General features: G+C 38.7%; 2 protein-coding genes across 2 annotated transcripts in view; both read left to right on the top strand.

The window, feature by feature from the left end:
• The window catches only part of LOC134679420 (serine/threonine-protein phosphatase 2A regulatory subunit B'' subunit beta-like), an 82,852-nt gene extending 78,793 nt beyond the window's left edge, over window positions 1-4,059 (top strand). Inside the window, exons 8-11 of the mRNA XM_063538319.1 lie at window positions 327-453; window positions 1,271-1,435; window positions 1,527-1,609; window positions 2,741-4,059. Coding sequence (XP_063394389.1) covers window positions 327-453; window positions 1,271-1,435; window positions 1,527-1,609; window positions 2,741-3,467 — 1,102 coding nt within the window. The 3' untranslated portion in view covers window positions 3,468-4,059. The remainder of the gene's footprint in view (window positions 1-326; window positions 454-1,270; window positions 1,436-1,526; window positions 1,610-2,740) is intronic.
• A 6,658-nt stretch (window positions 4,060-10,717) lies between these two features.
• Window positions 10,718-13,337, top strand: LOC134678517 (ribonuclease H1). Its single transcript, XM_063537092.1, has 2 exons — window positions 10,718-11,628; window positions 11,946-13,337. The coding sequence occupies exons 1-2, from the start codon at window positions 10,761-10,763 to the stop codon at window positions 12,134-12,136; spliced, it is 1,059 nt and encodes a 352-aa protein (XP_063393162.1). The 5' UTR covers window positions 10,718-10,760; the 3' UTR covers window positions 12,137-13,337.
• The last annotated feature ends 2,313 nt before the right edge of the window (window positions 13,338-15,650 follow it).

A 15,650-nucleotide genomic window follows, 5' to 3' on the forward strand; every position in this document is an offset into this window, starting at 1 on the left:
CTAGTATTTGTTACTAACGATATCCAGGGACGGGTCATGTCGTCCCTTTCTAATGTATGGCACTATCCCTTTCGGCTATTTAGGGTTGTAAAATTTCAAGTAAATGTTTCATCTGTGGTCGTGCACGCAAAGGAACGTCAAGTTTTGCCAACCGTAATAATTTGCTCGTAGCAACGCTGCCCCGAACGGAGCCTATAGAGTGCCCAAAAGCTCCAATGTCACCCCACTGGTTATACATTTATTTTGTTTCATACAAGTTTTCGCACAAGCTTTCTTCATTTGCTCCTACTACCTTAGTACTTACTTACTTAATAATCCGAGTGCAGGTGCATGGACATGGACGGCGACGGGTACCTCTCCATGTACGAGCTGGAGTACTTCTACGAGGAGCAGATGCAGCGCATGGAAGCCATCGGGATTGAGACGCTGCCCTTCAACGACTGCTTGTGCCAGGTCTGCTCCGCCGCGCTGCTTCACTTATATACATAGACTAGGAAATCTAGGAATCCTCTATGGCTCCTCTACACGATGGGCCAACGCCGGCCACTCCAAGGGACGCAGCCATGCGGTAGAATGAGATAGCAATATCACTTGCTCCCTCTAACGCATAAATGCGTCCCTAGAAGTGGCCGGCGCTGGGCCATCGCGTAGAGGAGCCACTAGGCCGAGCATAGTCGTGCTACGCCCTCTGCCACGCATACGGGAATTTTACTCCATGCTCGAGTCGAAAGTCTCTTTGTGTGACGTCCGTGTCTTTGAACGGACCAATCACGGCACGGGACTCGCTCATCTCGTCCCCCGCACCCCAGTATTTTTGGCATCATCGCTTGCATGAAATAATTGCTCTAAACTCGGTCTAGAGGATTCCTAGTCTATGCTTATATACGGCCACCAACTTTACCTCATTGTCGAAACATTTAAGGGTTTCTATTAATTTGGCCGTTAAGTTACACTTAAATTCTTATGAAGTTAAATTTCTAACGTACATACGGAAACCCCTAAATGGCTAAACTATTAAAATCCGCGACTGTAACCCGTCTATTGAGCGGACCCTTTGAACTCAACTGTGCTTTTTCTTGTGGTCACAAGCATAGAGCTATAAATACTCTCCACCAAACTACGTAAAATAATCGGAATTTAAATACTTACATAGTTAAATACAATACTTAAAATACAAATTTCAAATACTCAGAATTGAAATAGGTAACTTCAATAGGTAGGTTATAATGAACAGTGGGTACCTCATGCAATTATGATTTTAAAATTTCAGATGCTCGATATGGTGCACCCGACTGTGGAGGGAAAAATTACATTGTCAGATCTAAAGAGGTGTAAGCTGACGCCAATATTCTTCGACACATTCTTCAACCTGGAGAAATACCTGGACCACGAGCAGCGCGACCCGTTCGCGACGCAACGCGACGCAGACTCCGAGGTGAGCGTCCTTGTTTTATGTTTCCTTTTATTGTACTTACTTAATTACTCGTTCATGCTCATACTGATTATGTTACGTGTTATGTTCCCAGATGTCCGAGTGGGATAGATTCGCTGCGGAGGAGTACGAACTATTGGTTGCAGAAGAAGGCGGCAGTGATGCTCAGGATCAAATGTAAGCGAATTTGATCACCTTTAGTATTGAGTTTTTAATTTACGTATTACACACAAAATAATCACTTCCTTTTTTTACTATAAACAGGGAATTATATAGGATAATGAAAGAGTCCGAGAGAAAGAAATGTGTGGCTCGTTTCTTTGAGTTGTGCAAGAGTACAGGACTTAATGGACTCGAGCTTTACAAATAAATATCAGTTCGCTGTGGTAAAGTAGAAATTTTAGAATAGAAGCCCTTTGTAATGACGCACAATAGAACTTTTAGAATACTTAAAAGCATTTTTGAAGCATCTTGAGTCCGCTCCGCACTTGTGTCCATACGGATAGGCACCTTCTGACACATCGGATTGTTTGTATGTGGCCGATATTTCTGAATGCAACAAGCGTACAGATCGACTGCGATCGAGCGCCACGCCATACTCACCTCCAACTTGCCTACTTTACGTTCAACCATCTATCTATTTATATTTAACACAGTAGCAATATCATAAATTTAATACATGTACCCTTTCATTTTATATAACTATTTACTATCCACAGATATTTTCATCTCCATTATTTATATTATTATGTATATACATTTTAATACAAGTATTATTTTTTTATAAAATATGTATTCTTGTTTATTATTACACTGAAATTTCTTTCATCAGGGAGGAAGACAGAACTGGCTATGCTAGGGTAAGAACGTGTTGGTGAATTGCAGTGTCTGTGTACGTTTACTGCATTGAGTTTCAAGTCGATTTCCTCTTGAAGCCCACACCACAACCGCTTACAGTGAGCTTGAATACGAATGCAAGGAGTTCCCGACTGTGCGCACGCGTCTTCCGCCGCCGGCGCCGCCGCGCGCCCGGCCCTCCCATTGATCTATCTAGCGTTTCGCTCCTTTTGCGCTTGAGGCTCTTTGTCTACCTTACTGATGAAAACACAGTACCCTTGTAAATATGTAATGTATGCCTTTCTTTTGACACAGACACATTGAACGCTTTTGTTTGTAAATAATGATGAGACTCATTGGCATGAAGCAACACTAACAAAGGAAAAATATTTTAAACAAATAACCATTCTTACATACGGTTCTAGATAGTTATACACGATTTGGTGAACGACACATTCTATTTAATTGCAGCTCATACGATGAGACGGATGAAGACTGTTTATCGCCTAATCTAGAAGAGTTGAGTAACACGGAGGCGGTGGAGGAGTCGAGCGTGGAGGAGCTGACGGCGAGCGAGCCGGGCGGCGCGGGTGCGGGCGCGGCGGCGAGCAACTCGCGCGCGCGCCAGCCCGCCGCGCCCGGGTACGTCAACCTCAGCTCCATATACACTATCGGCGCGGCCGACCGGTGGCCGAACCAACCCACACCCAAAGATGGTATTTCCGAGAGACACCTTCCAGAAAAACCTGTTCCCCCTGAAAAACCAGTAAGCTTAATGATGGTAAACGGAAAAACGGACAACAGGTACGCCGGATTTGGCGGCAACAACAGTTTTCTCTACTCGCACTTACTAGGAGGCTCGAGCGGAGCGCGCGCGAAAGACCCGCCGCCGTACAGCGCTGCCACAGGGGGAGCGCTGTTCGATAAGGCGGGTACAGCGAAGGCCGCCGCTTCCCCGAGCAAGGGCGGCAACAAGGCGACGAGCCCCGTGAACGGCGTCAACAAAATATCGGACAACTACGAGCGCGCGGTGGCGGAGCGACTCAGCCCGCACCGTGAGCCGGGCCGCCTCAACCGCAGCGCGCTGTTCAGCCAGGTGAACACGGGCGTGGTGGCGGGCTCGGTGCGGCGCGGCGCGCGCGCGCCCGACGACGACGACGACGACTACGCGAGGGACAGTGACGAGTGTTCTATTTAATCCGACGGGCACCGCCTCTAGGTAGTTAACGGTCGTTCATATTTATTACCAATTACTGCCTACAGTGAACACCAAAGATCGCGTAAACAAATTACAATGTGAAATACGTTAAAACGGTACTAATAGTTCTAAATTCCGGTAAATGTTCTCGTGTTCAGATGAACTCTCTCTCTCCTCTCTTAATCTTGGAGTCAGTCGTTTTTACTACGGATTAGAAGAGACTGCGCTTCATCTCAGCTGCGTACACCAAGTGAGTGGTCGGCACAGGACGGAGACGGACCGAGGCCAGCTGCGCCTGCGAGGCGCGCTCTAGGGACAGTAGCAACTACGCAACAGAACTGTGCAATTAACTTTTTAGTATATTACCTAATCGTATCTTAAAAGCATGTAAAACTCATGCTGAAAATAATATCGTATAGACTAGTTTCCGCATTTTATTAATGTTATTTAGATAGAGTTGTCATATACATATATAATTTAGCAACTTACCTACACTTTGCCAGTGTTTCTTTAACTAACTTAATAAGATATTTATATATTATTTAATCTACGTCTCAAACTAAGCATATCAAATTATTTTAATGGTTTTCATTGAATTTTAATATTTTCATATTTATTTGTAGATAGATTACCTTACTAAGATTACTGTAATAATTTAGTGATTGAATGTATAAGCATAATGTATCCGTCATCGTATAGAATCTCTCATATCATTGCTCCATCCATTAATCGCCCCTCGAGTAGGTACCGATCTCTGCGTGAGTGAACCCTACACTCTAAGCTGCTGCTATGCTGATGGGCCCGCGCCCGCGACGCGAGCCAATACCTATCGACTGCCTGCGTTACGCTCAATGCGTACATTGCGCTCAATACGTAAAGACAATGCAGAACCGATAGTGTTTCATGAGACGCCTGATCTCGCGGGGAGTCACTAATTAAAGTACGTCCATTTCGCCTCATCGCCACGTGAACTCATTAAGCCAGTAGGTACAATAAACACGCACAGAATTATTTCTTTACTAAAGACATAATAATAAATATTTTTGATAACGACTGGATGACACAGTAGGTGTATACGAATCATTTCGTGACTCGATGATTGTAGTGAAGTAACAAGTACGTATAAAGCTGTGTCAAATTAAATAATTAAATGTAGACGTGATAATAAACGAATAAAATAATTTAGAAATATTATTAAGTAAGCAGCAAATATCAAGAACGTCACCCCGCGAAATACTGAGTATTACACAGAGTAACTTTTAATAGTTATTTAAAATGGTAAAATATATAAGTTCGTTAAATGTTCATTTGAAACGAACACAAAACCTACCAATACTACCTAATAGTTAAGAAAAACTAGATAATACATTATAACAAGTGATTAAGTACTACTAAGAAGTGATTAATAGGCGCCTTAAATTTTTATAACTGGTGTAGATACTACTCTTTATGAGCTACTGCAAGCACATAATACGTTTCACAAGACCGTGTAGGTTCTTATTACATTTTACGTTCTCGAACGCCGCTAAGGTCGCTAAACTAATTGTTTGCTCCCGCGCATAACACAGAATTTCTCACCTTACCACAGCAAAAATGCTTAGGTACGTACACGTACGTTGCCCATGTACCTACATGTGCATTAGACCAGCTGATGTAATATTAACGCTCACGACGAACATAAGGTTGGTCTTGCATTACTCTAGTCTACAGGTGCTGAATACAGGATAGCAGATATTGTGTTTGAATAGATAATTCACTTAATGTAAGGTCAACAACTATTAATCAATGGCATTGTGAGGTCTGTGGAGAAACGCATCTCTAATTACTTTAGCAAGCTCTTAAATAAGTAGTGAGTGGAATGCAAAGAGATGTACCTACGTAGAGGGAACGGATTTGTTTCTGTTACCGACAGTTGTACGTCAACGTGTTATGTTTATATCTGTAAATTGCTATGTGCGAAAATCGCAGTGGGGAAAGGGGAATTTGGATGGCCTACCTATTGTAGAACCGAATTATAGGTAGACTAATTTCGATAGTCATTTTGGCATTTAAAGAGGCATTAAGTTTGGAAAAACATTTAGATATTTTTTTTTACCTGACTGTGTTTATAAAAATATAACTATTAAATCAGACGGAGTAGAACCAAGAAGAACCGATAATCGAAACTTTTGTTACAAAAAGTAGGTTATGTATTCAGATATATGACAGGTAATTACTATACCATGAAACGGTACTTACCTAATTGAAATACTCCCGCCTGAAAATGTTTCAGTATAATCTGTAAACAACATGTGTTTACCCTGTTTAATGAAGTACCTACATAAATATAAATTTATTCATTAAATTAATTCCTACATTAGGTAAATTTTAAGTAACAAGTACGTATTATGGAAGGAATTCAATCCATTTGTACTGGACCTGTTATGTGCTTGAAGCAATCGACGGACCTTACAGTTTTCCACAAAGCTCCACTTACGATTTTTATTCCAAAACAATGCATCTTGTAAATTGTGTATCATGCAATGTTAGTAATTGTTATACTCATTAACGTTATAGAACTACTGTTTGTGTTAAAAGTTATTACGCTGCTTAAATATGAGGTTCAGGGCGCTGAAGGCGAGGGCCGTCAGGCGCTAGTAGCGAGGCCCCCACGCAGCTAGTAGCGAGGCCCCCACGCAGCTAGTAGCGAGGCCCCCACGCAATAAACCTAATTCTGATCGGCTTAAGTTTAACTAATGTTAAGACTAGTCATTTCAAAGCCTAAATAATATTATTATCCATTATTTTTCAATATAACTAACTTTTGCCAAGTATTAACCAAAACAATTGTTCACTTTTGTAACAAATTTTATTAAATCGTTGTGTCTTAGATTAATTTTGTTAATAATTATGGTGTGTTTCAATACCGACCCGTTTTGTAATTAGATAATTTAGGATTTACACATGTACTAAATCATTTAACTAGCTATTTAGATATTAGTTACCGTTTTTAAGACATTATTATGAAGTTGCGTTATTATTTGTCAATGCCTTATTATATAATGAATGAAATTCTTAATTGTATACTTATTACCTACTTTTTATCTGAAGTTTGTACTGTAGCAATGACTAAAGATGAAAAAATATACGTCAAATTGTTACTACCTATAGAACCACTCACTCTACCTTTCATAGTAGGTAGAGACGTTTTTATAGAGTAGAACATGGTGAATTGGTTTTTCGTCTTTAGCCATTACCATTGTGCCTTCCCTTGTAGCCTACATCTTGTATGCGCAAAGCGCGCGGCTGATGTCCAGAGATGCTGCCGCGAATATCGAATCTTGGTCACTCTCTTGCCTTAATGGAGTAAAATATATGATACAGAAATTCGATTTTCAAAGTTCGCGGTACGCCGTCAACTACTACGAGTGTGTATTCTCATTGTTTGCCAGCGCGGGTGAATCAAGTTCATGGATAGACCAGTGTACTTAGACCTTGATATATGTAACAGGAACAACTGCCTATGCGTGTGTAGGAATATAATCAGAAAGGTTAATAGTTGATTAGTATAATATATACTATATTACACTACGAGTAATTACTTATATTTAATGGTATGGTTCCTAAGAACGTTCAAGTTGTCCGCGCTTGGTAAACGATTGTCGATTGAGGTGGTATCCAGAATTAAAATAAACAGAGTCAGGCAGAGCTCCATTTCACATAAACTACAAATGAGAAGGCGTAAAAATATACAATAAAAGTTAAACTCTAATTCATATATACGATTAGTATGAGAATTATACCGTAACACAGTGATCTCATTCGCCCTCTCAATAATTACTTTACTCTATCTAATTCTAGATACCCCTGTAGAATGGCACGCATTGTGCTCTGGGCACTAGAGTCAGCTTAAATACCTACTTAATTATCAAGATATTGTTCGTAAAATTCATTCCAAAGCTGTCAAGGCCTCCTGTAGTTTCATGTCCGGTAATATTACCGCACTATGAACATTGAACGCACCGGTTTCGTCACCAGTCCTAACGTGGGCCATACTGAAAGTTTCTGGATTCTTATATTCCTGATATATGAGACGACTTATTTTTTTTGAGTGGCCAGTCCAGGAATTTTCAGTATGCCCTAAGTACGATCTAAAATAGGTCGTTCCTATTTAATCAGTAGATACATTGTCGGTGACACCTCGCCATTTAGAAAAAAAAATAGTGCCATGTTTGAATAAGATAATATTACCTAGCATATTTACAATAACAGACGATCATTTACTAGCTCCGTTTGTATTTTAAATAGGTATGACCAGTAGGCATATTATTACATTAAATTTATAATTATTTAGGTCATTTAGGACATTATTCGTACCTACCAGCAATGTAAAATGGTTTCGTGTAGAGAAAATATATGCATTTTTATGTTTTACTCAAATGACAACTTTGCGAATAAGCACTGTTTATTTATAAAAGAAGGACTTTTCGAAATTAAGTGGCCTGTTAGTTAATAAATAGTTCTGTACTACCTTCTATATACATATATTTTGTGAAATAACCAATCTATGGCCGACACCTTGAGCGGTACTCATCTCTAGCCTCATTTTCCTGTTTTCACTTATTAATGTGTTTTGGTGCGCTTTCAGCAAAGTCGAGCTTAATTAGTGAGTGTATTCATTAATTAATAGATCGGATTACCGGAGTGGCTGGGTGGAAGAGTTCTAGAGTTAGACCAAGAAAAGTCTTCAACGATTTTGATGGCATACACAGTGCAAGTGCTATTTTAAACGTCAAACTTATATGAAATTATGACGTATAAATAAAATAACACACCAAAACATCAAAATCGTTGCAGATTTTTCTTTGGTTAACTCTAGAGACTTGTCAATTTACATATTACAACAACAGCCGACAGGACGCTTTTATGGTTTGGTAGTAGCATATTATGTCTGTAGCTCACGATAAGCTGAGTAGGTAGGTTAAGTTATTATGTCTGTAGACCACAGCTGGACATTCCATCTACTTATTGCATGGGCAGAGTTAGACCAAGATAACTCGGCAACTATTTTGACAGCAGACTGTGCAAGTGTTATTTTAGACGTCATAATTTCATAGTAGTTTGACGTTTAAAATAGCACTTGCATACTCTGGGCTATCAAAATCACTGCAGACTTATCTTGATCTTTTTATATCCAAATGAAAGATAACCCTGAACCTGAAACGCGCATCAAAACAATCTCTTGATGAGGACTTCATTGCAGAGGCTCATTTATAGGAGTTTCGTGTTTGTATCGATTATCCCATTTTGAACTTACCTCTAATAATTGAGAATCGATTAGAGTGAATCTAAATAGTAGGTACCTGTGGTTGTTATAGTAGGTGTGCGCCGAGGCCGCCATGACCCACGCACTCTTGCGGTAGACTGTTCTGATAAATAAATAGGAGTAAATAATTTTTTACGAGCATTGGTGGTGACTTAGTAATAGAAAATACGTGTCATGAAAGGTGACAGACCTATAATTAATAAGTATCCTAATAAAAAACATTACCGTATTAAAAGTGCTGTTGTTATTTTCTTTGCCTTCCCCTCTATTTCTATAGTTTCAGCTTACGAAGAGACGCAAGTAACCCCGGCTACTCACGTAACGATAAATCGTTGCGATAAAACTGTGCAGTCCGACTGTGCAGATAAATCGAACCGTGTGTATGTCGATTATCGTAACGATTTGTCATACACACGGTTCGATTTATCTGCACAGTCGGACTGCACAGTTTTATCGCAACGATTTATCGTTAAGCGCCCTCCAGACTATGCGCGTGAATCGCGGGCGAATCCGCGAACGCGAGTGTGGAGTCTAGTTCGCTGATATGCGAAATCGACTCCAGACTCGCGTTCGCGGCTTCGCGCCGCGATTCGCGCACGAGTGTGGAGCGGGCTTTACGTGAGTAGCCGGGGTAAGTTGCCAATAGAGGCCAGTCCAGACCAACAATTTTTCGCTAAACTGATTAAATTGTCCGATCAAATCAAGTGGTCTGGACGCAAACGCCAATTTGGATCGCCGATTGGGCTTAAAGGCCCCAGTACACAATGGGCCATCGCCGGCCACTCCAAGGGACGCATTTATGTGTCAGAGGGAGCAAGTGATATTGCTATCTCATTCTACCGCATGGCTGCGTCCCTTGGAGTGGCCGGCGATGGCCCATTGTGTACTGGAATCTTAAGATTATGACTGATATTAATTAGAATAACGATAAAATGGAGGTCCGGACCCAAAAATGCCAATTTATAATGTAGTATTTGCGTTTGAGGATATTTTTTTTTAATTTTGAGCACTCAAATATCTCCATAAATCTAAAATTAGTGAATAAATTGGAGATTAATGCCAATTTCTTTTCTGATCATATGACCAATTTAATCATCCCTTTTGGACTGGCCTTAATACTAAAAGCCGTAACAAGCCTCCTCCAGACTATGCGCGTGAATCGCGGGTGAAGCCGCGAACGCAAGTGTGGCGTCGATTTCGCAGATTGTTCACGTCTTCGCGCCTTGTTCTCCGTTTTTTGTCGGTATTTCGGCCCGCGTCAAAGGAGACGCGAAGCGCGAACTTGCAAGACTCCACATTACACACTATTATGGCTCTTCTGTGGCCAGATAAATATTAATTATATTATGATTATATTACATTAAGCAGCTATATTTTACGGTTTCACAAGAAATCAAAATGGAAAAACAGCTAAATCACGTATGATGCCATAGATAACTAACAGTTAAACTCGATCAGCTGATGCTTTTCCGCCATCTTGCCGCAAACCAAACTGCGAAATCGCCGTGAAGTGTGCGAGTGTGGAGTCATACGTCAACTTCGTGATATGTTCGCTCCGCGACGTCGCGGCGCGATTCACGCACATAGTCTGGAGGGGGCTTCAGAGGGCAGCATGCGCTTAAAGCGTATACAGATTAGTCAATTTTTCGCCAATCTGTGTCAATAGCCCAATCGAATCAGGTGGTGCGGAGAGGGTGCGGACGACGAATTCAACCGCCGAAAATGACCGATATTACCGATAAAATGAGGTGCGGACGCAAGAATACCAATTTGTGAGGCCAGAATTTCATTCTGGGGTATTTTTCAATTTATAAATCTAAAAATTGGAGGTTGACACCAATTTCATATCTGACCATATCGGTCGATTTGATCATCGCTTAAGCAAACGAGGCTGACAAGAATGGATCATTTCTACGATTTCTAGTATAATAGTCTGTGGTTATCTGGGTAATCTTAAAAAAAAAGAAAACATAAACACAATTTACCGAATGTCGGGTATCTTTCGAAAAACGCTAAAGATCTGTTTCTTTAAAACCAGAATTAATGAATATTTAATTTGCAAGACGCGGAAAATCGTAAAAATGCCGTTTTACGCCGTTGCAAAAGGCCGAAGTACAGGTATTTATAATTCATGGGCTGATTGCGAAGCCCAAGTTAAAGGTTTCTCTGGAGCAAAATTCAAAAAGTTCGATACTGTGTCAGACGCTAATGAATTCATCCGTTCGAATTCTAACTACGGTGGAAGCTATGGAAACAAATCCACTTACAATAATTATCAAAGCGGAAACAATAAAAATCTTAAGAGATCTTACAGCACATCGTCCAAGAACAACAATCATTATCAGAACCAAAGCTCTTCGTGGACCAATGAGGTTGATTCCGATTCATCCGGAGACGACCTAGACGTAATATTAAATAAACAAATGGACGATTTAGAGAAAAGAGTTAACAATTTTGCCAAAGGCATGGACAAGATAAGCAAGTCTGCTCAAGCAGCCGGTCCCCGTGCCGGAGTTAAAAAATCTATTTTGATTGAACCGCCTCAACCTAAAAAATACAAACATGCTCAAAACATTGAGTTTGAAACAGATAATGAAGGTTATGTACAAGTGTATACAGATGGCGCTTGCTCATCCAATGGCAAGCAGGGTGCCCAAGCTGGTCTCGGGGTGTATTGGGGTGACAACCACCCACTCAACAGAAGCCAGCCAGTCTCTGGCCGGGCCACCAACAACTGTGGCGAGATTCAAGCAGCAACACTGGCCATTAAAATTGCACTCCAATACGGAATCAAGAAACTAACCATTAATACAGATTCTCAATTTCTCATCAATGCAGTTACCAAATGGATCCCTGGTAAAGAAATTGCCTTTTTTCTTATTTATAGTCTGACTCCAAGCTAGTTGTTCTTGTGATATTTATTACTTTAACAGCAGAATTAATTTAGGTTTCAGAATTATAAAATTATCTAGTAAGGTACTGCTCTTGAGGCCATTTAAAGCTCAATCAATATGTAATTTTTGCATGCAAATAAAACTATTGACTAATGAGGTTTGACACTCAAATACCTTATGGTTTTTACTGAAATTAGTATTTAAATTTCTACTACAGCTCAATAATCTTAAATATCAAGAACATGCATGTTATTTTATAAATGCTTTTTTGTTCAATAGGTTGGAAACGAAGAGGATGGAAATTGGCATCTGGAGAGCCTGTTAAGAATGAAATAGATTTCAAGGACCTAGACAGTGTCATGCACAAACTTATAATTAGATGGAACTATGTTAAAGCACACAATGGAAAACATGGCAATGAGATGGCTGACAGGCTAGCAAAGGCTGGAGCAAGGATGTATAACCGATAAATGATTGAGTGTTTAGGTCTGATGCTTTGACCAGAATGATTGTTACACATGTATGACATTAATATATTAATAATTAAGTTGTATAGCCCAAAACACATTTCGCGACCGCAAGTGTGTTTATATGTATACCTTGGCCATGTCATTTCTGCACAGAATGAGCTGATTTGATGATTGTTTTCTCCCGATGTGGCCCTTTTCTATTTGAGTCTTACAAAGACTTTGGTAGTTAGGTTAGATAAGATTTAATTCAATTCAGACTGAACATTTATTTCTATAAATTAGGTTAAGTGCTTCCAATAATCCAATCCAAATTGAACCACCAAGTCTGGTAATTATTCTGCTCCATTGTTCTGCAATGCATTGCTAGTCACATTGAAATGTCTGCTGGATCCACTAACCCTATTCATTACGATTTCTGCTAACACAAGTAACTCACTTGGTAATCACCAAATAAATCAATCGATTTGCCTAACAACTGAATAGCAAAAAGATTACCTATATTATAGAATTCATAACCTCAAATAAAAATTATTCAATAATTCCTTCAAGCAAATAAATTCAAACAAAAGCAAAGACTGAATAACCCTCACTATACCTACCCCTACCTACCTAAGATGAAAGAAATTGGTATCACTAAGTAAATGCTTATAAGGTGGGATATTAAACTTTCTGATTTAAAACAGGCTACCTTTAGTGAGTGGCTAAAGAGATGCATTATGGCAAAAAAAGGGCAGTGTAGCGTGATATTTCTGCCAGACAAGGAGATACAATTGCTTATTTATACCTATTGTTCATATCAAAATTATTGGAATGATTCGCGAAAAAAGCATCGTGTGATATGAGAGCTATTTAATTGTATCGTTTTCAATCAATAGGGACCACATTGTTGATTATCAACTGTTATCAATAAGGATAGGTAATACTATATCTAATCCAAAATTCTACAATTACAAATTGATTACTTAAGTAATTACAATTACTGCAGTTTTTTTTTATTAAATGTAAGTACCTACACTAAGAATCATTAAAAATTACCTTTTGTTTGAAAACAGCACATTTTTAATTGGGGTACCTACCTGTTAAATATTTAATATAGGTTTTTAATTTGCTTATTATACCTACTTATTTACGCGAAATTTGTATTTTGTTTGTTTGTTGATTGATTTGTATTTGTAATTGAAGTTAAAAATGAGCAGGTTTTGATACTTTTGATTCACCTACCTACTGATAATTCTTTAATTAGTCTCATTTGTATTAAATTAAAATATTCACAAAAATTTTGTTATTTATTTTTAACCCTAACATTTTATTTACTATGCTACTGTACAGTCAGCGTCGTATAGGAGGTAGCCTCAAAAGTATTCAAATAGTTCGGTACGCCATGCAAATAATATGGTGTGGTACCGAACTATTTAAGTACTTTGGAGGTTACCTACTATATGACGCTGACTGTACAAGCACATGCATACGTTACGAACTTTATCCCAAATGGCATTCTCTACGCAGTAAATCAGTCCAGAAGGACAGGCGGACTTCATGACGAACATTTCAAAAGTATCGAACATTTTCATGTAAAATGTTGCCAAGACGTAACCATAAAGCTCGCGCCGTCAAGAAGTTATCAGATCTCACGTAGAACCAAGCTTCTAACTATTCAAGTCGCTAACTTCACAAACTCTACACCTTAGTCGAAATATGGGGCTTGGCCGTTGGGATCCCTTTGTTTCCCATAAAATTTTGAACCAAATAAATTGACTAAGTAATTTATTTCGTCATTATTTCATAGGAGTTTGACGTTTAAATAAAATAACACTTGTACTGCGTGGGCTATCGAATCCGCTACAGACTAATTTTGATCCGACTCTAACAAAAAAGTAATGAATAGATAGGATTTTCACCTAACCACACCTAACGCCCGCCTATGTGAAGGCTCCTCTTCACGTTGGGCCAACGCTAACGCGAACGAGGGACGCAGCCATACGGTAGAATGAGATAGCAATATCACTTGCTCCCTCTAACGCATAAATGCGTCCCTCGTTGGCGTTGGCGCTGGCCCAACGTGAAGAGGAGCCTTGACGGTAGCGAGCCACATAATTTTAAATTTTAAAAAATACGCAGATCTCGTAAAACGTTTCTCAACCGTAGGCAAGCCAGCCCAAGTAGCATGGAAGTGTCGGCAACATCAATATAGCAGCCAATTAAGAACTTAGAGTGATTTAAGGGACGTATAAGAGTGTCAGAAAAGATATAAGCTGTATAAAAGGTACTTTACAGACATTATACAGCTCAAGCTGTATAAAATCATTATAAAGGATTCTGCGGAAGCATGGGGTGCTTTATCAGAATATAAAAAATCTACTATAAAACTAAAAGTGTTGTGAGAGACTACAAGCTAATTCTATCGTAAAAGCTGTATACAGGCTGTATTGTAGTAACACTTGGCACTTTTAGCTGTACAAAAGTATCTGTCAACTCCGTTTTAAAACATTAAGTGTTGTGAAACACTACAAGCTAATTTTATCGTAAAAGCTGTATACAGGCTGTATTGTAGTATCACTTGGCACTTGTAGCTGTACAAATGTATCTGTCAACCCCGTTTTAAAGCTATTTCTTATGGCGAAATCTTACTCTCCTATAAGAATAGTAGTTGTATAACTTCTGTCTGTAAGGGTATTATAAAACCAAATGAATAAATGGCAGCTATAGTACAGCTTTTGTCTGTATTATTGATAGAGTCGCTTATAACAATCTTTTGGCGTAATTTTACACTCGTATAAGTATAGTAGTGTAATGATTTCTGAAAATAAGTGTATTATAAAACTAAAGGAATATATGACAGTTACAGTACAGGTTTTTTATTTGTTATACGGATCTCTAAAGAGAATTATAACTTATGTACGGAGAACCGAAATACAGCCAAACGAATACAAATATTCTATTATAAAGCTGTTTTAATTACAAAAGCTGTAAAAGACACTCCATTTATTACACAGCACAGCTACTAAGATTATAATGCTCTCCAACTATCCTGTAGGCTGTTTAAAAATTGTCGCCATTTTACAATAAAAAAAAAACGTATTTGTAAATATAATTAAAGAAATACTTGCAAATATTTAGACGACTAACGCCGTGTTCTGATTACCAGCTAAAATAAATTGTTTAGCCTTAGAATTAATATTTATAAATATTTTTGATACTCTAACCTTAAAAACAAACAGTAACTTTACCGATTTTTGATATTTTCCTTATGGTTTCTCTTTGTTATTTTGTAGGCGCGTAAATATTTTGCCAGAAAAGATACACAGGTTCACAATAAATAATAATCCGCACTTACAAATAATGTAATATTCCATTTAAGTCCTGTATAATATTTACTTTTACTTTTACCATCCACTATAACACTTTATTGTCGCCATTACTATATTACGAATGAACAAGTTTAAGACATTTTAGTTTCTTAAATGATTATTATTCTCTTGTAATTCTTTCTTATAACTTATTTAAAACTTATATT

The sequence above is a fragment of the Cydia fagiglandana genome, chromosome Z, assembly GCF_963556715.1.
Source record: "Cydia fagiglandana chromosome Z, ilCydFagi1.1, whole genome shotgun sequence".
NCBI lineage: Eukaryota > Metazoa > Arthropoda > Insecta > Lepidoptera > Tortricidae > Cydia > Cydia fagiglandana.

Coding starts and splice junctions, on each gene's coding strand:
- LOC134678517 (XM_063537092.1), top strand. CDS start 10,761: ATGTCGGGTATCTTTCGAAAAACGCTAAAGATCTGTTTCTTTAAAACC. Junction 11,629..11,945: donor AGTTACCAAATGGATCCCTG/GTAAAGAAATTG, acceptor TTTGTTCAATAG/GTTGGAAACGAAGAGGATGG.